This window comes from Heptranchias perlo, chromosome 21 (genome assembly GCF_035084215.1).
Source record: "Heptranchias perlo isolate sHepPer1 chromosome 21, sHepPer1.hap1, whole genome shotgun sequence".
Classification (NCBI taxonomy): domain Eukaryota; kingdom Metazoa; phylum Chordata; class Chondrichthyes; order Hexanchiformes; family Hexanchidae; genus Heptranchias; species Heptranchias perlo.
Genome location: NC_090345.1, coordinates 25973883 through 25999981, shown reverse-complemented (window position 1 = coordinate 25999981; position 26099 = coordinate 25973883). Strand labels below are relative to the sequence as shown.

At 42.0% G+C, this 26099-nt stretch overlaps 2 protein-coding genes across 8 annotated transcripts in view; one reads left to right on the top strand and one right to left on the bottom strand.

Annotated features, from left to right (window-relative positions):
- The window catches only part of edrf1 (erythroid differentiation regulatory factor 1), a 63301-nt gene extending 61760 nt beyond the window's left edge, over window positions 1-1541 (bottom strand). Inside the window, exon 1 of one of the 3 annotated variants that reach the window (XM_068002342.1) lies at window positions 1136-1541. In XM_068002342.1, the coding sequence (XP_067858443.1) occupies window positions 1136-1243 (108 nt within the window). In that variant the 5' untranslated portion in view covers window positions 1244-1541. The remainder of the gene's footprint in view (window positions 1-1135) is intronic. The other 2 variants (XM_068002341.1, XM_068002340.1) reach the window with 2 other exon arrangements.
- Window positions 1534-26099, top strand: tex36 (testis expressed 36). Of its 5 annotated transcripts, XM_068002343.1 has the most exons (6): window positions 1563-1625; window positions 12862-12973; window positions 13083-13250; window positions 19813-19956; window positions 22127-22207; window positions 25420-26099. In XM_068002343.1, exons 3-6 carry the CDS (start codon window positions 13200-13202, stop codon window positions 25768-25770), a joined length of 627 nt encoding a protein of 208 aa, XP_067858444.1. In that variant the 5' UTR covers window positions 1563-1625; window positions 12862-12973; window positions 13083-13199; the 3' UTR covers window positions 25771-26099. The 5 variants fall into 5 exon arrangements, 4 of the variants coding, with proteins under 4 accessions (XP_067858446.1, XP_067858444.1, XP_067858447.1 ...); XM_068002345.1 differs by lacking the exons at window positions 12862-12973; window positions 13083-13250 and having other exon boundaries at window positions 1550-1625; XM_068002346.1 differs by lacking the exons at window positions 1563-1625; window positions 12862-12973; window positions 13083-13250 and adding an exon at window positions 13898-14645.

Sequence of the window (26099 nt, the reverse complement as noted above, 5' to 3'; positions counted from 1 at the left end):
TGACTGTTAATTCTGTCCCAGATTATTGCTTCTAAAAGGTTCCCCATCACCGAGGTTAAACTGACTGGCCTATAGTTGCTGGGTTAGTGACCCAAGTATCTGCACACCTAGGTCCCTCTGCTTCTTTGCTCTATTTAAAAACATTAAGTCTATTTTCTTTCCCTATTCTTACCTACAAGATATACCACAGAAGATGAAGCTCCCTTATGTGCTTGTACTCCTCCCAGTAGTACTAGAGGTTAAAAATGCAGCTAACACAACCTGAACTGCTGAAATGAGAATTTAGAAATATAAAAATATCAATCGGACCACGATGACAGCTACCCTCTCCATACAAATGTTGCTAGTGCTTCTATGGTGTTGATATCTGCATGTTCACCCATGTTAGACATCAGTTTAGCAAATAACCGAGTACCAAGGAAGTAAAGCACACGCAATGATCAAAAAACATCTACACACTGCTTTTCATCTTACCAACAAACACACAAAAAGATTAAAGTACACATGCATACACCATATGAATAAGTACTACCATCACATGGCCATCGAGTTTCTATTACTTTTATTTAATGCAAATTACTTTTATTTAATGCAATTATTCACATCTGGATTCCCAATTAGCCACATGTGGCTGATGTTTTGGACAACACTGGTCTACAGTCACCATAATGTTGCAGCCAGCTATGCCTGGCAAATTAAAATTACAACTAAAACTGACAGGGATCGGTAAAATTGAAATTGATTAAGTAATAGAAGCTAACGGCTAAAGTTGCTGAGAAAACTCAAGGATCATTAATTTCAAACCTAACCGTGGGAAAATTAAATAAAAAGCAAAAAAAAACTGGAACTGTTGGAAATCTGAAACAAAAGCAGTAAAATGCTGGATAACACTCAGCATATCAATTAGCAGCTGGAGAACGAACAGACAAATTCGCATTTCTGGTGTTTTCTGTAACCTGGAGCCTCAGAGATGGAGTTAGGGTGTACAGTGGGGTGGGTATATAAAAGGAGCATGTGAGGGCTATTTCCGCGTTAGGACCGCAAGTGAACAGTGCAACATCATCAATACTGAGGCCTTGAGATAAACAGCGATACGTTTAAAAAAAAGTTCGAGGTAACACGACGGAAGTCCTACCTGTTTGAAGTCACAATCTTCCCTGCTGCCGTCTCTACTCTCCGTGGTCCGAGGGGGAGACCCACTGGCTCCTGCTGAACATTCCTTGGGCTCGCTGGCCTCCATCATTACTCGGTGCCGGATGCTGCGGGGAAAGGGTTAACTTAGTACAAAAACATGAAAACTATTCCTACCCAGAACGTTCTAGAAATAATTTTTTTTTAAAAACACATGGATAATGAGCGCCTCACGGCACGGCCGGGAACCGGGAGCTCGCTCTCTTTCTTGGACCCAGTATCTCAGTCCGGTCTGGTCACCAGGAGAAACCGTTGATCAGGGTCTAGAACGAGTCCACCCGGGACTGTCACCAGAAACTTCTGCCACACGAGCCGGCAGGTTGGCTACTACCCGGAAGTGAAATGAGTTACTTCCGGCGTGGTTCGGATGTTCGTTGGAAACGGTTAGAAGCTGCACGCGGTAGAGGAGGAGGAGTGAGGCACAGCAGACGGTGGTTAGATCTCTTGCCAATCACTTGTATATTTTTAAGCTTTTCTGTTTGCTTAAATTTGTTCCAGATTCTAGCTGCGTTTAGCATTTAAAAGCATGAGGCGTCCACACCAAGGAAATATTTTGGAGAGTAGATCTCCAACGCACATGGAACAAGAAACAAAGACTTACATTTATACAGCGCCTTTCACGACCTCTGGACGTCCTAAAGTGCTTTATATTTTTTTTTTGCCTGAAATGGTGATGGAAACAGATTCAGTAATAACTTCCAAAAGGGATTTGGATAAATGCTTGAAGGGGGGAAATTTGCAGGGCTATGGGGAAAGACTTGGGGAGTGGAACTAATTGTGGACCTCAAAGTGCTGGCACAGGCACGATGGGCCGAATGGTCTCCTGTGCTGTATCATTCCGTATGATACAACCAATGTAGTACTTTTGAAGTTACTGTTGTAATGTAGGAAACATGGCAGCCAATTTGCGCACAGCAAGGTCCCACAAACAGCAATAAGATAATGACCAGATAATCTGTTTCAGGTGTTAGTTGGGAGATAAATGTTGTCCAGGAAACCGGGGGAAACTCCCTTGCTCTTCTTCAAATAGTACCATGGGATCTTTGACATCCACTTGAGAGGGCAGATGGGGACGTGCTTTAACGGTCCATCGGAAAGGTGGCACTCCAACAGTGCAGCACTTCCTCAGCACTGTACAGAAGTGTCAGCCTAGATTATGTGCTCAAGTCTCTGGAGTGGGACTTGAATCCACAAAGTTCTGACTCGGGTGAGAATGATAGCATTGAATCACAGCTGATGGAGAATTGTTTTTGAATCGTGGGGGCACTGGTAATGCAGTAATCATGGGGGACTTTAATCTTCATATAGACTAGGCAAATCAAATTGACAAAGGTAGTTTGGAGGATGAGTTCATGAAATGCATTTGAGACGGTTTCCTAGAGCAATACATCATGGAACTAACCAAGGAACAGGCTATTTTAGATCTTGTATTGTGCAGTGAGACAGGGTTAATTAGTAATCTCACAGAAAAGGATCCTCTGGGGAAGAGCGATCACAGTAAGATAGAATTTCACATTGAGTTTGAGAGTGACGTACTTAAGTCCGAAACTAGAGTCTTAAACTTAAATAAAGCCAATTATGTAGGTGTGAGTTGGCTAAGGTAGATTGAGAAATTAAATTAAAGGGTATGACGGTTGAAAAGCAATGGGAAACATTTAAAGATGTATTTCAATATTCTCAACAAACATACATTCCATTGAGAAATAAAAACTCCACGGGAAAAGTGATCCACCTGTGGCTAACTAAAGAAGTTAAGGATAGTATTAGATTAAAAGAAGAGGCCTGTAATGTTGCAAAGAAGAGTAGTAAGCCTGAGGATTGGGAGAGCTTTAGAAGGACGATCAAAAAATTGATAAAAAGGGAGAAAATAGAATATGAAAGTAAACTAGCAAGAAATATAAAAATGGATTGTAAGAGTTTCTACACGTATGTAAAAAGGAAGAGAGTAGCAAAAATAAATGTTGGTCCCCTAGAGGCTGAGACAGGAGAAATTATAATGGGGAATCAGGAACTGGCAGATGTGTTAAACAAATATTTTGTATCTGTCTTCACAGTAGAAGACACAAAAAGCACACCAGAAATAGTGGGGAACCAAGGGGCTAATGAGAGTGAGGAACTTAACGTAATTAATATCAGTAGAGAAAAAGTACTGGAGAAACTAATGGGACTAAAAGCCAATAAATCCCCAGGACCTGATGGCCTACATCCGAGGGTTCTAAAAGAGGTGGCTGAATAGTGGATGCATTGGTTATGATCTTCCAAAATTCCCTAGATTCTAGAATGGTCCCAGTGGATTGGAAAGTAGCCCTGCTATTCAAGAAAGGATGGAGAAAGAAAACAGGGAACTACAGGCCAGTTAGTCTGACATCAGTCGTCAGGAAAATGCTGGAATCCATTGGTAAGGAAGTAGTAACAGGGCACTTAGAACATCATAATATGATTAGGCATAATCAACGTGGTTTTATGAAAGGGAAATCGTGTTTGACAAATTTATTAAGAGTTTTTTGAGGATGTAACTAGCAGGGTAGATAAAGGGGAACCAGTGGATGTAGTATATTTGGATTTTCAAAAGGCATTTGATAAGGTGCCACCTAAAAGGTTGTTACGCAAGATAAGGGCTCATGGGGTTGGGGGTAACATGTTAGCATGGATAGAGGATTGGTTAACGGACAGAAAACAGAGAGTAGGGATAAACGGGTCATTTTCAGGTTGGCAGGCTGTAACTAGTGGGGTACCGCAAGGACCGGTGCTTGGGCCTTAGCTATTTACAATCTATATTAATGACTTGGACCAAGTGTAGTGTATCTAAGTTTGCTGACGATACACAGCTCGGTGGGAAAGTAAGCTGTAAGGAGGACACAAGGAATCTGCAAAGGGATATAGACAGGTTAAGTGAGTGGGCAAGAAGGTGGCAGATGGAATATAATATGGGGAAATGTGAGGTTATTCATTTTGGTAGGAAGAATAGAAAAACAGAATATTTTTTAAATGGTGAGAAACTTAAATGTTGGTGTCCAGAGAGACTTGGGTGTCCTGGCACAAGAAACACAAAAAGTTAGCATGCCGGTACAGCAAGCAATTAGGAAGGCAAATGGCACGATGGCCTTTATTGCAAGGGGGTTAGAGTACAAGAGTAAGGAAGTCTTACTACAATTGTACAGGACTTTGGTGAGACCTCACCTGGAGTACTGCATACAGTTTTGGTCTCCTTATCTAAGGAGGGATATACTTGCCTTCGAGGCAGTGCAATGAAGGTTCACTAGATTAATTCCTGGGATGAGAGGGTTATCTTATGAGAAGAGGTTGAGTACAATGGGCCTATACTCTCTGGAGTTTAGAAGAATGAGGTGTGATCTCATTGACACATATAAGATTCTGAGGGGGCTTGACAGGGTAGAGGCTGAGCGGTTGTTTCCCCTGGCTGGAGAGTCTAGAACTAGAGGGCATAGTTGCAGGATAAGGGGTCGGCCATTTAAGACTGAGATGGGGAGGCATTTCTTCACTCAGAGGGTTGTGAATCTTTGGAATTCTCTACCCCAGAGGGCTGTGGATGCTGAGTCATTGAGTATATTCAAGGCTAAGATAGATACATTTTTGGACTCTCGGGGAATCAAGGGATATGGGGATCGGGCAGGAAAGTGGAGTTGAGGTTGAAGATCAGCCATGATCTGATTGAATGGCGGAGCAGGCTCGAGGGGCCATATGGCTTACTCCTGCTCCAATTTCTTATGTTCTTTTCCACTGCGGTCGCCATAAGACTGTACCCCACCCGTGGCCACTGTTAATGTGTGAGTCTAGATAGTGAGTGACAGGTTATTTGGCCACAGGGACATCGCAACAAAGCCAGTCCTCACCCCAGGACTATTTCAGCATCAGTACAAATTCAAATTTGGATCTGGAGCCCGAGTCTTGACAGATTTTCTCATCTCCCTGCACCAAAGGAATTAAGACCAGTTATAGCATCCCTACTGCTGCCTTGTCTGATCATTTAGTTCTATAGCACAGACCAAGAACAGAATCTGTATAAAGGCATTACATAAATACAAGTTGTCGCTTTACAATTTTTGTGACTTATTTTTCTGAAGTTGTAGGAATACTGAACTCTAGAAAGAACTTGCATTGATATGATGCCTTTCACGACCCCAGGACATCGCAAAATGATTTTACAGCCAATGAAGCATTTTGAAGTGCAATCACTGTTGCAATATAGGGAAATGTGGCAGCTAATTTGCACACAGCAAGGTCCCACAAATGGCAATGAGAAAAATGACCCGATAATCTATTTTAATGATGGTTGAGCGATAAATGTTGGCCAGGGCACTGGTAAAGCTCCTATGCTCTTCAGTCAGTGCTCTTCAGCATTTAGAACTGAATGGAAGGATAGTGGGCTCTGTTTCAAACTGCAGCCTTTGTGAAGTGAAATGAATGAAGACCATTTCTTGGAGGCAATCGGTTTGTGGTGCTGTAGATCAGAGCTGTCAAATTCAAACAAATGTTAGGAATTGTGTTTATAATAAATAACAGTGACACATACAACCCCATTTAAATGTAGAGTTATTTTTATTTTTAAGTGACTCTAGATTGAGTTACATTTTCAAACCAAAATCAGTGATTATCATTCCTAATGGATAGTTTTTTGTCAAGTCTGATGTCAGCTCACATCTGTGCCAAATGTATGGCATAAATGTAGTTGATAAACAAGTATCAGAATTAGCTCACTGTACAGAGAGGAAAGGTTTTTATTTCACCAAATGCTGTCTTTTCTTCTGATTTTGTAACTTAAGAAAAATACAAAATTTCAAGGTGGAAGTATTTAAGTATGCCTTAAATGTCATTATGATCTGAACTCTTGGAAATTCCTATAACTGCAGCATACGTATGGAAGTCGACCCATGCTTATGGATCATGTCACTAAAGGCAGCATGTTGAGGAGATAACCTTTGGGATTTAGGTGTTGCAGAAATATTAATATCTGCTATTTATCTTGAGACAAATAGAAGAAAACATAGAAAATTATTATGCAGTCTACTGATAATTCAATAATAAAAACAAGAAATGCTGGAAAATATTCAGTAGGTCAGGCAGCTTCTATGGAGAGAGAGAAACAAAGTTATCATTTTAGGTCAATGACCTTTCATCAGAACTGATAATTCAAAGTTTTTTTTGGCAATAAAACTTTGATTTATCCAACTATTTGAATTAATCAACATAAATACAGCAAAGTGGGAATTTAATGCTAAAAATATGAAATATCAGATAATTTGAATTAAGAGTAGACTGTGCCCAACATTCATGTACTCAAAGTATTTCATAGGAATGCCAAGGATAAAATGTTTACTTGTTTATCAACAGATGGATTCAGCGGCAGATTACTAACAGCAATAAAGAACTTCTGTAAATTGAGCAAAATGGCAATTATATTATTGATCAACTAAGAGGCTGGTTGCATTTTATCAGGCAAGTTAATTGACAATATTGACGTGTGTTCATTAGATTTCTCTGGGACACTGTCTTGTCAGCAGTAGTACCACCACCTGTTTATTGTTGGAAGATAGATGTACATCACGATCTGTGGTACTGAACTGAATTGACCAAAAGCTTGGTCAATGTGTTTGGGTTTTAAGGAGCGTCTTGAAGGAGGAGAGTGGTGGAGAGGTTTAGGGAGGGAATTCCAGAGATTAGGGTCTAGGCAGCTGAAGGCACGGCTGCCAAAGGTGGAGCGATTAAAATTGAGGATGCGCAAGAGACAAGAATTGGAGGAGCGCAGAGATGTCGGAGGGTTGTAGGGCTGGAGGAGGTAACAGAGATAGGGAGGGGCCAGGCCATGGAGGGATTTGAAAACAAAAATGAGAATTTTAAAATCGAGATGTTCCCGGATCGGGAGCCAATGTAGGTCAGCAAGCACAGGGGTGATGGGAGAACGGGACTTGGTGCGAGTTAGGATACGGGCAGCAGAGTTTTGGATGAGCTCAAGTTTATGGAGAGTGGAAGATGGGAGGCCAGCCAGGTGAGCAATGGAATAGTCCAGTCTGGAGGTAACAAAGGCATGGATGAGGGTTTCAGCTGCAGATGAGCTGAGGCAGGGGCAGAGACGGGCGATGTTACGGAGGTCGAAGTAGGCTGTCTTGGTGATGGAGCGGATATGTGGTTGGAAGCTCATCTCAGGGTCACATAGGACACCAATGTTGTGAACAGTCTGGTTCAGCCTCAGACAGTAGCCAGGGAGGGGGATGGAGTTGGTGGCTGGGGAACAGAGTTAGCGGCGGGGACCAAAGACAATGGCTTTGGTCTTTCCAATATTTAGTTGGAGGAAATTTTTGCTCATCCTGTACTGGATATCAGACAAGCAATGTGACAAATGAGAGACAGTGGAGGGGTCGAGGAAGGTGGCTGTGAGCTAGAGCTGGGTGTCATCAGCGTACATGTGGAATCTGACGTCGTGTTTTCGGATGATGTCGCCAAGGGGCAGCATGTAGATGAGAAATAGGAAGGGGCCAAGGATAGATCCTTGGGGGACTCGAGAGCTAACGGTGTGGGAGAGGGAAGAGAAGCCATTGCAGGTGATTCTCTGGCTATGACTGGATAGATTAGAATGAAATCAGGCGAGCGCAGTCCCACCCAGCTGGACGACAGGCATTGGAGGAGGATGGCATGGTCAACTCTGTTAAAGGCTGCAGACAGGTCAAGAAGGATGAGATGGGATAATTTACCATTGTCACAGTCACATAGGATGTCATTTGTGACTTTGATAAGGGCCGTTTCAGTACCATGGCAGGGGCGGAAAACTGATTGGAGGGTTTCACACATGGAGTTGCGGGAAAGATGGGCATGGATTTGGGACGCGACAACACGTTCAAGGACTTTGGAGAGGAAAGGAAGGTTGGAGATGGGGCGGTAGTTTGCAAGGACAGAGGGTTCAAGGGTGGGTTTTTTGAGGAGGGGTGTGATGACGGCAGATTTGAAGGGGAGGGGAACAGTATCTGAGGAGAGGGAACCGTTAACAATATCAGCTAACATGGGGGCCAGGAAGAGAACTTTGGTGGGAATAGGGTCGAGGGAGCAGGAGGTGGGTCTCATGGACAAGATGAGCTCGGAAAGGGCATGAGGGAAGATAGGAGAGAAACTAGAGAAAGATGCGAGTTCAGGGCTAGGGCAGGAGGGAACCGTAGGGGAAATTTGGCTAGGGGAAGGGAGGAAAACGGCAGAGGCAGCTGAACAGATGGTCTCAATCTTAGTGTTATAGAAGTCCATGAGCTCCTCGCAGTTTTTGACGAAGGGGGCAGGGGAGAGGGGTTTAAGAAGACAGTTTGTAGTGGAGAAGAGAAGCCAGGGGGTTATCTTTGCATTCCTGGAATAGTGAGCAGTTTTGGCAGAGGAGTGCAAGACCTGATAGTGCTTTATGTGGTCCAGCCAGATCTGGCGAAGAATGGCTAAACCAGTTGTCTGCCATAAACTGATAAATAAGATAATCAGATTCACTAAATCACATGATAAAATTCATAAACAAGATGCTATGGAATTTGCATTATGTATTTTATATGGAATTAATTACAAAGAAAGACAAACAGGCCTAACAAATGCTGATGGACCTTTCAAAATATGCTAACCATAAGTGTAAGTAAGAAAAATGGCATGCATCTCAAAAAAATGCAGGTAAATATGAATGCTGCAGGAGTAAAAATCTTGAGTAAGGGTCTGCTGCTTTAGTGGCACTATGGACCTTCAAACTCATGGTTCTCTTATGACATGGACCTGTCTGTCTTAGCAGCCCAAACATCCTTCAGAGATGGCTTCTCTCAAATTGGTTGCTATGGCAAAATCTCCTAATAACAAGCCACACAAATAAAGAGGCTGATGTAAAATTTGGTGACCTAATAGTTAAATCAACATGATATTTTGTTAGAAGAAAATAAGGCAGCAGTATTGGCAATACTTCATTTTATCCACAATGGTTTATTATTTTTGACCCACTGTGCGTGTGCCACAAGTATATGACACTGAGAAAAGTAATGGAGTAATTTTTTAATGTGTTGAAATAACTCAAATAGTATTTCCTCCCTCAGCCTCAGCACTGAGTGATTCCTCATCCTCGGTGATTTCAATCGCCATCTCAGCTCACCTTGCCCTCTCTCCTCTGAATTCATCTTCCCTCTGTGGAAGGAGATGGAATTGATGGCAAGTACTGCATATAGAGTTTGTGGAGTAGGTGAGGGTGAAGACAGTGGCTTTGGTATTCCCAATGTTTAACTGGAGGAAATTACAGCTCATCTGAGACTGGATGTCAGACAACACAGGCTGAGAGTTGCGGTGGAGAGCTAGAGCTGGGTGTCGTCAGCATTCATGTAGAAACTGTCCCCATATCTGCAGATGATGTTTCTGAGGGGTAGCATGTAGATGAGGAAGAGGAGGACTCCGAAAGTAATGGTGTGTGGGCAGAAAGAAAAGCCATTGCTGGAGATGCACTGGCTATGATTGGATACATAAGTTGGAACCAAATTAGGGCAGCCGACTGAGCTAGATTATGGGGGAAAGATGGAAATGTGGGGTGGAGTGGTAGGAGTCAGGATGTCATATGATGAAACAGCACCACTGTGACAATTTGGACACAGCAGATGGTGAAAAGTGTAGCCAGGCACTGACACTAAGTTTCAGTCAAAGTTAAGGTTGTGAATGGCAAGGACATTTTAGAGGGAAATACATCCCAAAATACATTCCAACAGAATTGGCAACCCTATGCAGAAGTATCATGGCAAATGGCAAACAAACAGAGGGCCGAAGGTTGATAGTTGCGAGCTTGAAGGTACATTTGTAAGTAGCTTGGGGGTGAGTTTTTTCCAGCGGTGGTTACACCGCTGGAAAAAGTTGGGTAGGAAAAGTGTAGGGGGATGTAGGTGGTGAGGGATCCATTGAAGTGGTCAGAGATGGCCTTGTCAGTGATCGAGACATGAGAGTAGAGAAGCCATAGCAGATAGCAAGTGCAAGGAATGGCCATAAACATGGGTAGGAGAGTTTATATGGAGGGAGAGGTTTAGGGAGGACTGAAGAGTAGTGAATTCAGAGGAAAGAGGGCAAGGTAAACTGTGATGGAGATTGACATCACCAAGTATGAGGAATCGCTCGGTGCAGAGGCAGAGGGAGGAAAGATATCTCTGCGAAAAACTTAGGATGGGGCTTGAGGGGCAATGGACAACATTGATTTTCAATGAGAGTTTTGAGGGGTGGAAGAAGGTGAAGGTGCCAAAGGAGTAGGGGAGAAGCCAAGGTATGACCTGGTGATAAGGGCCACAGCAGCACTGTGACGATTTGGGCACGGCCAACAATAGAAAGTATTGCCAGGCAGGGGGGCTTCAGTAACGAGCATGGTGTGGTCACCCGTGAGCCAAATTTAAGTCAAAGCCAGGTTGTTAATGCAATCATCCACAATAAGGTTGTTGATGGCAACGGCCTTGTGAATGTATATTCTCAAGGGAAATGTGGAGAAAGACGGTGATTGTTGATCAACAGGTAGAGTCCAAGAATTCATTGGTGGGTGGGGTGCGTGATACGGAAAGGAGGCTGGTGAGGTTAGCTTCCAGCGGGTGTGCTGGGAAGGAAGGGCGGCGAGTGTAGAGGATGGGGAAGTTGGGATTGCTGCTCCTGGCGCCTCAATGGGCCCTTCGGAGAATGCCAAAAGAGGCACAGAGGGTAGCTGTGTGCTTATTCAAGGGGGATTCAAGCTTGGAATGGCAATAGGAGAGTAGGAAGGCATAGGAGTAATGATTAGTTATGGTAGGAATTGAGGCAAAGTAGCAGAGGGGAAAAATGAAAGATGGCATGACTGGATGACAGGAAGAACATAAGAACATAAGGGAAGGAGATAGGAGAAAAGGGCTTGAGTATATTAATGTATGAAAAGATGGACAGGATGGACTGGTCCATCAAGCCTGTTCCAAAGAGTCATGACATAAAAAAGCATTGTGACTCCCAGTGTTCCCCCTAGTCATGTAATCGGGTGAGCAGAAAAAAAAATAAAAAGCCCTAGTTCCAATTCAGGGGAAAAAAAACCTGGGAAATTTGTCTCTGACCCCCGAAGGCAATTAAAACACGTTCCTAAAAATCAAAATGATCATGAGGTACCAACCCACCTCCTGTATGCAGTGGTATTAGCCATAGTGAGGAACTCATTCAGTTCCTTTTTGAACTGTCACAGTAAATCCACATTCACCAGTCAAATTGGCAACTTGTTCCAGGAGTCGAAGACCCTTTGCGTGAAGACAAACCGCCTATTCAATTTAACTTAGTCCTATATTTGCATAGCTTATAGGCATGACTCATCGTTTTCCTTGTCACAAACGCTTTACAGCCAATGAAGTACTTTTTTTGAAGTGTAGTCACTTGTAGCTTAAATAGCTACAAAAAAAGGGTCATCGACCTGCTACATTAACTGTTTCTTTCTCCACAGATGCTGCTTGACTTGCTGAGTATGTCCAGCATTTTGTGTTTTTAATTTCAGATTTCCAGCATCTGCAGTATTTTGCTTTTGATGTAGCTTAAATAGTCTGTCCCCACAGACACAGTTTAGTCCATTCATTATTTTAAATACTTAAATTAAATCTCTCTGAAGTATATGCCTTTCTGGAGTGAAAAGCCCCAGTCTGTTATTCTAGCGAAGGCCTATTAAGCTAGGGATCCTTCTAGAAGCCCTCCTATGAACCTTTTCCAGGGCCTCAATATCACTCATGAGGGGCCAAGAAAAAGAGGCAATGGGCTTGATCTGGAGCAGTAGTCAAAATGCACATGCAACTGGACACTGGGAATGTAGGCGTTGGCGGAGATTAGAAGCGACATATCCTGGTCATAAACAGAGGACCTTTCCGCTTACTCCAGGTGTGTTGTATCAGATGGATCAAGATGTTACACTTGGTACCTTAATGTTACAATAGCTAATTAATTGGCCCATTGGTGCCAAACATCACCGGATCAACAGTCTGTCACTCTGACTCAGAATCATTGCTGTCTATCAGTCTTTCTGCTTCAGATCAGCACTGTCTAGCAGCCTTTATGATTCCTGACTTTCAGGGCAAAGTTTTCCCAAACCCTGACTGTTCCCAGTGTTGATTACAGCAGCTGGTATGTTTACAAACTGCCAAAAATAATTGCCTGAAAACTTTTCAAGTGCAATAATAGCTTGTCATGTTCCATGTTACTGCTAACTTTGCGAATTGTGTGTGTTTTGAGATGAGTCCTTTACATTGGAGATGCTACATTTTATCTCATGAAAATTTCTGTGTCCTGCTCACAAAAAGTATAAAAGAATGTAAACATTTAGCTTATAGTTGACATCACGATGGGCCTATTTACAGCAATTAGACTTAGTATCCTAAAGGGACGGGGCAACACATCGCTCAATATTTGCAACGGAATCACCGCTACAGGACATCCATTGCTGATTTTCTAAAGTTCAAGATGTAAAAAATATTGAGTGCACCACTTACGATCAAAATTTCAAATCATTCAAAAATAATAGTGCTGGACATAAATACCAATTGCATTGTTCAATCTCCACTCAGTTATGGTATGGAAATACAGGCATTCGCTGGAGTGAACAGTCATTGATTTTTTTTAAAGAAGTGCAGACAAAAGCTTCAGTCCTTTGGGACGGTTGAATAAGGATTTTTTTTTCTTTCCGAGGGGTTTGTCTAACTAGATCTGGATAGGGCTCGCCGTGGAGGGCGTGTCTGAGACTGTGTTGCTATGGCTTCAAGTTGATCCCCGAGGCCCTACAAGTAAACTTCAGGACTGGGTAGAGTGAGCTCCGGAATATCTAATTGACTACATTTTACTATTTATTTCGTTTACATTGCAGTGATAATTGTTTACCGTTATTTGATCTGTTTGTTGCTACTGTGAAGGAAACGTCTTTTCAGTTGTTCTGAGACCTGCGTACCCAACCGCTCCAGTAGAAACGATGTCACCCTGAAAAAAAATCTGAACAGTTTTTCCAAAATAGCAACGTGCCCTGGGAGAGAATGCCTAAAGGAAGGACCTGTAACCCGTGCACGCAAAGCGACGGTCAATGGGTAGGAAACTTAATAGAAATAAACAAAAATATCGGAAATTTAGTTTTCTACAATTTGAAAAAACAAGGGACTAAAATGAAGTCGTAATCCATTTTGTTTTAAATTGGCGTAGTGGCCATTTTTATTGGCTTTTTAAATATAAAAATAACATTCACTACTTCACAAAACAACTTTTATATATAATTTGTTTCTAAAACTTACAAATAAAATGGCAGAGATCCAAAATAACTTTCTAACTAATGTTGGCTAATGTACATTAATCTTCTATGTAGTACCGCCATTAATGGCTTTAGTGAATATTGGTAGCCAATGAAGGAACAAAAATCCTTTTATGCCAATGTGTTTCTTTAAAAAGGCTAATTTAAAATATTTTGTATAACAGCAAATATATAACAAATATTTGAAAAGTTGTTTAATTATATCCAGTTCCAATAAGCAAGGACAAACACTAAACTATTGTTTGTCAGCCTTTCAAGTTAAAGAACTGTCAAAATAATTACAGTGTACCAAGACTGATTTCTATCTTTTATTACTAATACACTTGAGATAATACAAACAATTGGATAATAGTATTTACTCAACACACGTGGCCAGTAAAAATTTTCATGTAAACAAATAAGGATATTATTTCACACCTGTCATAAACATGACCACCAAAACCACTTCAGCCTCAACAGATTCTCAGTATCATCTGTTTATCACATTCCGCAGGCTATATTGTGGACTTCCTCACCTTTCTTTAATTACAGCAAAGTCCCAATGCACGTTAAGCTTGTGTTGTCTGAGATATATCCAGTGTTCCCTTATGGTTCAGAACTCCTAGGCATATAATGGAAGAGCTTCTGGCTGAACCCAAGCAAGTAGAACACATGAAAAGACTTCTCCAGGAATAGAAAAAAAAATTATTGGTCAAGAAGTCACACTTTGTGCATGGGTCTTTCCCTTTGGAGAGCGAGATAATGATCCCTTCCTTCCACTCTGCTGACACCTTCACAGAAGTCCAAATCCGAACAAAGAGTTGATGTAATGCTGAGCTTGTGGGCTCAATGGTGCACTTCAGAAATTTAGGAGTTATATGGTCGGGTCCAGAAGACATCCTACTTGCTCGGCTTCAGCTACTTCTGACGAAATATCGTCGTTCAGAGGAATCGGGTTTCACCGATGGGCGATCTACAATGGACGCCATACTTGCTGTCAGCCCATTGTCTGAGATTCATTGCGAAGTCAACCGCTCTCTGGCAGTCACATACGTAGACCCCAAGCAACATTTGATTCTGTCGCCAGGTACTCCCTTTGAAGGCTCATCGCCGTTCCTGACATCCACCTGAGGCTAATTCAAAATCTACATAATGACCCAGGAGTATGGGTCCAACTGGGGAACTACAAGTCTGAGAGGTCAGTAAAGCAGGGATGCTTCCGAGCTCCAATCCTGTCTGTCATCCATTAGACTGGACCTTCGACTGTATCTCTGCAAATATCAGCATTACCATTGATCAGATCCCTTTTTCTGACCTGGACTACGCAGATAATGTCGCCCTTCTCGGTACTGTGTTCATTTCTGGGCACCGCACCTTAGGAAGGATATATTGACCTTGGGGGGAGTGCAGTGTAGATTTACTAGAATGATACCTGGACTCCAAGGGTTAAATTACAAGGAAAGATTAGACATACTAGGGTTGTATTCCCTGGAATTTAGAAGATTAAGGGATGATTTGATGAAAGTTTTCAAGATATTAAGGGGAACAGAGAGGGTAGATAGAGAGAACTACTTCTGCTGGTTGGGGGGTCTAGGACCAGGGTACGTATCCTAAAAATTAGAGCCAGGACTTTCAGGAGTGAAGTTAGAAAACACTTCTGCACGCAAAGGGTGGTATAAGTTTGGAACTCTCTTCTGAAAATGGCAGTTGATGCTAGCTCAATTGTTAATTTTAAATCAGAGATTGATAGATTTTTGTTAACCAAAGGTGTTAAGGGATATAAGGCTCAGGTGGGTATATGGAGTTAGGTCACAGATCAGCCATGATCTCATTGAATGGCAGAATAGGTTCGAGGGCCTAAATGGCCGACTCCTGTTCCTATGTTCAGGATACGTGCGATGTCAGAGTCACATTGGAGATCTTCCAGCGCGAGGCAGACACCTTTGGGCTACTGGTTTCTTGGGCAAAGACAAAAGTTGGTACAGATGCTGCAATGCAAGACATTCAAGGTGATGTACAAAAAGTTGAGGCAGTGGATAACTTTCTCTACCTAGGTAGTAAACTGTCATCAGATGGGAATAAGAACATAAGAAATAGGAGTAGGAGTAGGCCAATTGGCCCTTCGAGCCTGCTCTGCCATTTAATAAGATCATGGCTGATATCCTAACCTAAAATCTAAATTCATGTCCAATTTCCTGCACGCTCCCTATAACCCCTAATTCCCTTTACTTCTAGGAAACTGTCTATTTCTGTTTTAAATTTATTCAATGATGTAGCTTCCACAGCTTCCTGGGGCAGCAAATTCCACAGACCTACCACCCTCTGAGTGAAGAAGTTTCCCCTCATCTCAGTTTTGAAGGAGCAGCCCCTTATTCTAAGATTATGCCCCCTAGTTCTAGTTTCAGCCATCCTTGGGAACATCCTCACCGCATCCACCCGATCAAGCCCCTTCACAATCTTATATGTTTCAATAAGACCTCTCCTCATATGTCCGCCCTCTCATCCCCGGGATTAACCGAGTGAACCTTCTTTGTACTGCCTCGAGAGCAAGTATGTCTTTTCTTAAGTATGGAGACCAAAACTGTATGCAGTATTCCAGGTGCGGTCTCACCAATACCTTATATAACTGCAGCAATACCTCCCTGTTTTTATATTCTATCCCCCTAGCAATAAAAGCCAACATTCCGTTGGCCTTCTTGATCACCTGCATACTAACTTTTTGATTTTCTTGCACTAGGACCCCCAGATCCTTTTGTACTGCAGTACTTTCCAGTCTCTTGCCATCAAGATAATAACTTTCTGTCTGATTTTTCCTGCCAAAGTGCATAACCTCACATTTTCCAATATTGTATTGCATCTGCCAAATCTCCGCCCACTCACCCAGCCTGTCCATATCCCCTTGTAGGTTTTTTATGTCCTCCTCACTCTCTACTTTCCCTCCCATCTTTGTATCATCTGCAAACTTTGATATGTTACATTCGGTCCCCTCCTCCAAATCGTTAATATAGATTGTAAAGAGTTGGGGACCCAGCACCGACCCCTGCGGAACACCACTGGCTACTGGTTGCCAGTCCGAGAATGAACCATTTATCCCAACTCTCTGCTTCCTGTTAGATAACCAATCCTCCACCCATGCCAGAATATTACCCCCAATCCAGTGATTCTTTATCTTGAGCAATAATCTTTTATGTGGCACCTTGTCGAATGCCTTCTGGAAGTCTAAATACACTACGTTCACTGGTTCCCCTTTATCCACCCTGTATGTTATGTCCTCAAAGAACTCAAGCAAATTTGTCAGACATGACTTCCCTTTCGTAAAGCCATGCTGACTTTGTCCTATTAAATTATGTTTATCCAAATGTTCCGCTACTGTCTCCTTAATAATAGACTCCAAAATTTTACCCACCACAGATGTTAGGCTAACTGGTCTATAATATCCAGCCTTCTGCCTCCTACCCTTTTTAAATAAGGGTGTTACATTAGCAGTTTTCCAATCTGCTGGGACCTTTGCCGAGTCCAGAGAATTTTGGAAAATTATTACCAAAGCATCCACAATCCCCACTGCCACTTTCCTCAAGACCCTAGGATGTAAGCCATCAGGTCCAGGGGATTTATCCGCCTTGAGTCCCATTAATTTACTAAGTACCAATTCCTTAGTGATTTTAATCGTATTTAGCTCCTCCCCCCCCCACCCCCCTAGAGCCCCGTTTGTCCAGTGTTGGGATATTCTTAGTGTCCTCTACCGTAAAGACTGAAACAAAATATTTCAGCATTTTTGCCATAGCAAGCCAGACATACTGTGGAGAATTGGCTTAACAGCCTCAGCAATAAAGGACCTGCAGAGGGTCCAGAGTAAAAAGGTAAAAATCCCTATGGAAGCGCAAATCTATTAGAGCTGTGTCCTTCTGATACTTTTGTATGGATCTGAAACATGGACTCTGCTTAAGCAAGACATCAAGAGACTGGAAGCATTTCATATGCCCTGGCAGAGGCGGTTGCTGGGAATTGGATGGTTCGACTTTGTTTGCAACACAGATATACAAACGACAACCAGACTGGAGAAGATTGAAGTCATCATTAATCCTCACCAATGGGCACTCTTTGGTTACATCGCCCGTCTCAGAAACAAAGTTCCCATAAACCGGGCGCTGAAGATTCGAATCAGAGATAGGAAGGGACACGGGTTGCTCCGAATTGGAGGTGGCCGCAGGGTCTTCCTTGGTTAACCTGGTTATGTCAGATCAATAACGATCCATTGGAACTCTATGAAGCTTGGAATGAAGCCATTTGCCACGATCATGGACTGTTGACACTACGGACCTTTCCTGTCTAAGCATAATTGTTTGCTGGCTTGCTTCCTCTGGCCTATTTGCAAGATCCAGGGTCATGCTTTGATGTGAATTTGTGGCAAAAAGGAGAAGCGGTTGGAGGGAGGGCTCCAAAGTATGCTGACCTATCACTGAGCACCCTGGAGAGGAAGTCAGGCTCCCAGCAAGCGTGTTTCTTTGCCAAAGGCCCTCATATGAAAGCCTGGATTAGGCAATTTGTGACAAGCAAGCCTGGTATTCGGCATTGGACTTGTACTTCAAGGTGGCTAGCATGTCACAAGCTGCCTTGTGATATCCTTCCACCAAGCTGAAAGCAGATGCCCGTCATATAGCTGATGAGAAACTTCTGAAATTTAAGATGACAGTTGTTAGAAGGCATTACCTGGAAGCTGGATGTGAAAACACATACTCATATATGGAGGGTTTGGTATCTACTATGATTTGGTTGCCGAGGCAGTCAGATGTACAGAGTTTCAGCAGCATCTAACAGTTGGAGCCACCATTCAATGGGGTTTGCGGTGGGTCCAATAGGATGGTTAGGAAGATAGTGGCAAAACTCTTACATGTTATGGTAAGTTGTGCTCACCCTGCCGCGCATGAGGAGCTCCTCATACCAGTTGTCTGCTGAGTGAGGGCTCAAATCCACATATGTCAATTGTCTTCTGACCAACTACTGACTAACCACCTTGGAGGAGGTGGGGGGCACACGGGGACAATTCAGATCCACTCTCCGTGGTAGATAGTGCCTGAAAGCTGAACCAGGCAGGTTCACAGCACTCTAGGGCCATCTTGGTGATTGACCAACCCATCTAGCTCACTAATGGAACCGGAGAGGTAAAGTTGTCACTCGGGGCTGGATTCATCTCACTTGGTTCCATGTAAACTTGTAAACCACTGCCTTAATGGTTAAGATGATTTTGGCTGGACACGCACCAAAGCTTGCCATGCTCTGTGTTGGTAGGCTGCATGCTGATTAAACTCCAGCAGTACCTCTGTGCACACTTGAGGTTCCTGGGTTTTGGCTCTGCTAACCAATGATGCTGATAGAAACTGTGCCTTTGTAGATTTCTCAGTAACTTGTTTTGGAAACTCAAACTTGGTGATGGGTTTCCACATTTGTCAGATATCCTGCTGACCAAAAAAAGCTATTCTTAGCAGCTGACTGATAGACAAAATAAAACAATTCCAAGTTATCAGGTGTATTAGACTAATAGAACTTTACAGTTTTCTTCATTTTATCTTAGTGGAGACCAGGCAGTCCCTCTTTCCCACCCCAATCCCACAGATACCTAGTCCCAAAGACTTGGAAAGTTGTGGGAATGTTTTCTTCGTTCAATTCCCAAAATACTTTTAGCAGGCCTTACCCTCCCCACCCCAGCCATGCAAAGAAAATTGTATAACAGTTTTTTGAAGCATCTCATTCACTACCTATTCCATCTAATGGAGTCAGAATCTTTCAAGGATCATTTTCTGTTACAGCAAATAGCAGTGAGTCTCAGAGAATTAAGCAAGTTACATGATCTGGTCCACATAACAGAATTGGGTTTCCTAAGCCACAGAGCCGTGGCACATTTGTTATTTGCATTTTGCTACCCATTTTACAAGTGTATTGATTTTTTCTTTCCATTATTAAACACAGGAATGTTGTCAGAGCTGATATAGTAAGGTCCCCTCTCTGGTACTTCCAATCTAGCACTTATTTCCATTAATTGGTTAGCCTCACTTGTGGCAGTAAAAACATGTCACATTCATGTAATCTTTGGCTCCAAAAATAGGTTATCTAATTTTATTTTTAAGCCAGAAAACCAAATGATGATACTGAACCTCTATGATTTGAAACTACAGGGGTAATGTGTAGACATGCTATCTCCACATATTGTTTTATCTTGTATCAAAAGAATAAAAATTTAAGAGCCCATTCATAATTTTCAGCTGTGCTATGAGTTTTGGAGTAAACCATATCCTATTCCACATTTTGCCTACTGAATATGTAGTGCTCAGTTATCAATAGAAGTCATGCATGTTCTGTTCTTTCAGTTTTGCCATCCATATGAGCTAGAATCCCCATTCTGTAGGGAGTCTGAATCTACCACAGACAAATCTATCACAATGCAAAAACAGAATATTTCTCCAAGCAAGCTAAATGATAGATTGCCGTCGTTGTATAAAGTGCGTGAGAAGGTAAGATAGCGTGCTATACCAATAGATGCAATATTTTTAACACCAAGGTCAACCTTCATGTGAGAAAGTCATCTTTCTGGAATGTTGTTGCTAATTTGTATCCCAGCACCATTTTTCTGCAAGTCTTTTTGTGCTCTTAAGAGGTCAAAAGGGTCCATTTCAGAAGACATTTGTCCCTGTTATATAGTTATCTCTGCCTGCAACTGTTGCTATGCTACCTAATACAAAGGGGGAAACGTCCTAAGTTTATTGGTTGAGTTTTGAATCTAAAACGGATATGATTCATTTAATTCTGACAATAATTCTTTAATATTTTTAGTTCAGATTTGCTGCAGGCCAATAAAAGTGCTAGGTCCCTGGTACCCCTGCTGTTTTTGCTAGTATAACAGCTGGTGTGGCAAAATGGGGGATTTTTGCATTATCTTTTATATCAGATAGACAGGGTAAATGTGATTTAAAAATTGATTTTGGCCATCTTGCTCTGGCAAGGCTGATAAATACACGGAACTGGCTGCACGGTCAACGGGAGTACCAGCCTAAAGTGGATTCTCTCTGCCCAGAAATTAATTAAGTGGAAAGTTGCTTGATGGCTCGGACATTGAAATCCCACACCCAGAGTACATTCTGTGCTTTGCTACTCTGTGCTTCCTCCACATAGTGTTCAACATGGAGAAGCACTAATTCATCAACCGAGGGAGGGTGGTAGGTGGTAATCATGGGAAGGTTTCCTTGCCCATGTTTGACCTAAAACCACGAGACTTCATGGAGTCTGGAGTCAATGTTGAGGACTCCCAGAACCATACCCACCCAACTGTATACCAACATGCCCCCACCTCTGGTGGGCCTATCCTGCCGATGGGACAGGATGTACCCAAGGATGGTGAATCAACATACATTTTCATTAGATCCTTAAATATTGGTGTTACAAATCAAGCTACTTCCCAAAATTCTTTATTTGTGTTCTCCGCAAAAGTTAGTTTCCAAAGGCAAGCTTGCACTTCCTATGAACTGAAACTTTACCCTACATTGAATTATCTACAATAGCAGGAAATCCTTTTACCATTAGGTATACTGAAAATGAATCATGTACTGAAAATAATATGGGATGCTATCATGTACTCCTGGTCTCTTCAAATGAGCAATTTATTGATTTGTGTCCCACCTTATTACATTTCTAACACTTAACTTCCTTTGCCTCACACCTCTGTGATCTGTTTTGCCGTACCAAAGCAGGCTTACAGGGTGCAGGCTGACAACTTGTTCAAGTGAGTTGCCTGTTTTTTGGTCGGCGCATGACATCTGCCTTTCCACCCCCATTGTTCTGGAAAGGAAAAATAACTTGATTAGCAAAGTTTAAAGGCTACTGGACATCAAACCAGAAAACCTGGCTTCACATTTCAAGCTACAGAAACAATAGCTTCTCCTTGACAATCAATGGCTAATGTCTGTTTTAAAACCGTTCACCTGACGAAGGAGGAAGCCTCCGAAAGCTTGTGGAATTTAAAATAAATTTGTTGGACTATAACTTGGTGTTGTAAAATTGTTTACAGTTGTCAACCCCAGTCCATCACCGGCATCTCCACATCATAAAAATCCCAGGCATTAGTGAAGTTTAAAATTGCATTTAAAATATATAATATAGATTCTTATGATCCTGGAACAGGATGGATCCTCAGCTTTGTCACAAATTGGACCATGAATACGAGAAAGAAAGAAAGAAAGAATTCCGATTTATAAAGTGCTTTATGTCCTCAGAACATCCCAAATTATTCGCAGCCATTGAATTACTTTTTGAAGTACGGTCACTTTTGTTTTGTAGGCGGATACGGCAGCCAATTTCAGTACAGCAAGGTCCCACAAACAGCTTATCAGATATATAACCAGTTAATCTGTTTGGGGAAGCAATGTTGACAAGGACACTGGAAAACTTTCTGCTCTTTGAATAATATCATGGGATCTTTAACATCCACTTGAACAGGTACTCGGTTTAACATTACATCCAAAAGACGACAACTCCAATAATGCAGCACTGCCTCAGGCATGCACTGAAGTCCAGGAGTACGGTTTGAATCCACAACCTTCTCACTCACTTAATAGAACTGTATTGTTCTCATCATCTTTGATTAATTTAAATTGTTACAGATTCCTGAAATGTTTTGTATTTTGTCAGAATCTATCACAGGGGAAATTTCCATTTTCAACTCATGACAACAGATACAGCTTGGATCACACAGGCGAGCATCTTGCCTTCGTAAGTACTTGAATTTATTGATGCTCAGAAACAGTTCCATTTAAGAAGCACTTTTTCATACATGGGAGTATAATATTATTTATAATATTAGTACCTTAATGCAGTCACCTTCAAATTGTACAAAATAAGTGTTAGCTTGAACCTCACTGTCATTCCAAACTTGTGAAGTTTTGTTTAATATCCAAGTTTGTGTTTTTTTCTAACTGCTGATGATGATATCACAGTCCATTAAATGCACAAAATATTTTTCCCAAACTGACTTGGGGCTACGTTCTCCACTGCATTTTTGTGCACATACCATAAACTCTAAACCTGGCAGAGAACAAGGAAAATTGAGGTAGCGTTGGACGTTGGAGCTCACCATTGGTTCCAAGCTGGAGCTGAAATCATTAGTGGGAATTTTCTTTTGTTGGTATCAAACTTGTTAAGGCTGGTTTGTAGCATATTAAACTCCAGTGCATTGCCTTCTGCCAAACTCTACTTAAATCAGCATCACTGCCTCGTTATCTCACTCCCCGCCTTCAAAAGCCTCCTGGAGACCCCTCTCCTCAACCATACTTTTGCCTCTCCTAACCATTCTCTTCCCTTCCTAGAGGGATCCTTGTGGCTGCTGTAGCTCTGTCATTCTCTCCCTGAAGCTATCCAATCTTTCCCTCAAAGAATCAAAGCCAGGCAGAAAGCTTCTTCCACTCTGACAACCCAGTGCATCCCAAGCAGTTGTATGTGCAGTTGCTAAGCTTGCTATGCTGTAGTAATGGCCTCAATTTTGAGGGTGCATCCTGGAACAAACCCTGTTCCATTGTTCTAGCCAGTTGGCCTATCAGTTATGCACTCTTACATAGCACCTCGATATGTGTTCAAAATGTGCTTCATGGAGCCATGAGGCTTTCACATCCACACCCAAGGGGTTTCATCATTGTTCCATGTCCCTTGATATCCTTACCTAACAACATTCCATTAAGTTTTTTCATTGCTAATGATGATATGGCCCTCGAGCACAAGCCTGCTGCTCTCTAAAGACTGCCCCAGATGCACCACTTGACCTTGTGCTGTGCTACCATCACCAGGTGATGTGTCCACTTGCTGATAAAGTAAAATGCTTCTAAAACTAAGGGATGTGTTCTGTGAAAGTGACAGTAGAGATGACTGATTGTGTGGATGCCTCATCAGCTCAGTTCCGGCCTCCTGTGCCATTGAAGGCTGCCTCCATCAGTTGAGAGTGTACCAGGAGAAAAGTGACTAATAAGGCTCACATTATGCAATAAATTTGTAGTGTGGCAATGCCATTGATCTAGAAATGGTGCCTGCATACTTTTGTAGGCTGAGTGGACCTACACTCATCAGAAATCATTACTGTACAACACATACCATTGGCTCCCAGTTCCCCAATACCTCCAAATTAAAATTCTCGTTCTCATGTTTAAATTCTTCATGGCCCTGGCCTTCCCTATTTCTGTAACCTCATCCAAACCTACAAGTGCCTCGGAACTTTCTGTTGTTCTGACTCTGGCCTCTTGACCATCCTCCTCCTTCACCCCACCATTGGCGCTGTGCCTTCAGCCATCTAGGCCTTTGAAATTCCCTCCTTAAACCTTCTGCCTCCTTACCTCCCTCTTCTCCTTTAAGACCCTCCATAAAGCCCACCTTTTTGACAAAGCTTTTGGTCGGTGCTCTTAATATCTCCTTGACATCCAATTTTTTATTATGTCTCTGTGAAGCGCCTTAGGATTTTTTTATGTTAAAGACACTATATAAATGCGTGTTGATGATCCAAGTTGTACGCTCAATAAATTCCAACATGCACGCATCCCAGGGATGTAAAGGTTTCTCCCATAAAATGGCTATTACCTATTCCTGCCTGCACTCTCATTGTTTGCCACCTTGTAATGGTAGGTAGAATAATGGTAAAATTATATTTTGCAAATAGTTAGTTGCATGCTTGCTGTTTTGACTTCTGTAGTTCCATTTTGGCTGTTATAATAAGCCATTAGGAATTAAAAGTTCAGCAATGCTACCACAATTTTACAATTATATTGAGCTCCCATTTGTACACAAAGTGCTCAGCTGTTTCCTGTACCAGGTTTCCACAGCTGTGTACTCATTCATTCATAATATAAACCTCTTCATATGGACTGTCATTGAGATGACAACTTTACCCACTTATTTTTTCTTCATTTGAGCATATTATTTGCTGTGGCAATTGCAATAGAATGCTTCAAACCCTATTGGCTGACCAATACAGCATTATTTATATTCAAATCATATAGCTTCATGATGTTACTAAATTTCATCTGGACCATCTTTTAATACCCTTCCGCTTTGGAACACAGCATTGGCACTCTGTCAACACCTCCCAGGTATGAATAAGCCAGGGCTTCAGTTGTGATTTAACACGGTGACCCAAATTACCAGCCCGAACACTTAACTAGAATAGCCACAACTTGGTCAATAAAGTGTGCTTTCTCCTGCGAGGTACTCCCATACTAACTAACAAACCATTACTGCACACAGCAGCTTTTATGATTATTATTAGAGCTGTTAAGGCACTTAATAAATGCCAAATAGCCTGCAGAATTGGTTACGTTTTTGCCACTAACGTTAGTAGCACAAGAACAAAATTAGCTGCTGTCAAAGGGAGCAGCCTGCATCTGCTGATTTCTTTCATTATTCGTGACCTTGCCATCCGCTGCTAATGCTTGTGATGTCTAAATGTGAACAGCTCAGTTTACTAGTGGATAGCAGCTGCTTAAGGCAAATACTGGATTTTATAAAAACAGGTTTAAAAGTAAATTTTATTTTAATAGATTGTTTTTGGAACATCTAAATATAAATGCTAATTAATTTGATTAACCACAGGAAAGAAAAAGTGTTTAGTTGCTGTTCCTTTGATAGACTAAGATTTATTACATTTATTTTTAATCCCCTTTAACTTATTTACCCTTCTTTTGAATTTCTATGCCATGCAATACAGCCCCTATTACGCAGGCAAGTGAGCAATTTGCTCCCAGGCCATTTGCAATGTGACATAACTGGTCCTTAATAAACGTACAAGATTATGCTTTGCAGCCCCCTACTTGGGACACGTGGCTTCTGCTGCTTTCCGATGATCTAGCCAAGATCACTATGTGGTGAAATAATGCATTTGTTTCTGCTTCTATATGTGTCTAGGTAGCTTTCTGTTTTTGAATTTTGTGTTATGTTATCTTTCATAGGGCCTGGGGCAGAAGAAAGTCCCTGTAGCAAAACAGACTGCACATAGCGTTGAGCTGTGGGATCGTGGGACACCATCTGGACTGACTGGTAGATTTGGTTTCACCATCTATCAGACATCTTACCAGGGTAACCAGGAAACAGAACGCCCTTTCTACAGACGTTACCCCAAAATTCCTAGCAAGAGTTCGCAAAGTGCTCAATCTCGGAACACAAATGACATAATGTGGTTTGGGAAAAATAATTCCCTGTACAGAACTCCACTAGAGGTTTTAGGTATTACTCAACATCCTCTCCATCCTTCTGACAAAAAGTTCCATCGTGCAAAATCCTTCCGAAATAATTGCTTGTAGAGTAATTTCTACTGGTTTTTCTTGGATTTTTGTATGTTGGTACATTAATGGGAAATAAAAGTAAATAGATATTTTGCAGCTTTTGCTGTGTCAGCATAAATGTATAGATTAAATTATACATTTTGTGCGTATCTTGTGGGCACCCTGACCTTGATTTTCTGTTGATTTCCCAACCAGTGCTCCATGCAAGCACCACCAGCTCCTCACCCATTATGTTCCAACCCAGCTTAGGGAAAAATACAATATCCTCATTGTCCCACCACGTGGAAATGTGCCTCCTACCATCTCAGTTACTGTACAGAATCTGCAATAAAAGATATGTAAAAATA

What these genes read in the sequence shown, in the direction of transcription:
- tex36 (XM_068002343.1), top strand. Translation starts at nt 13,200, where the DNA reads ATGCCTAAAGGAAGGACCTGTAACCCGTGCACGCAAAGCGACGGTCAA. An exon ending in CGCAAAGCGACGGTCAATGG is followed by an intron (nt 13,251 to 19,812) that starts GTAGGAAACTTA and finishes CTGTTCTTTCAG; the next exon opens with TTTTGCCATCCATATGAGCT. An exon ending in TGTATAAAGTGCGTGAGAAG is followed by an intron (nt 19,957 to 22,126) that starts GTAAGATAGCGT and finishes GTATTTTGTCAG; the next exon opens with AATCTATCACAGGGGAAATT.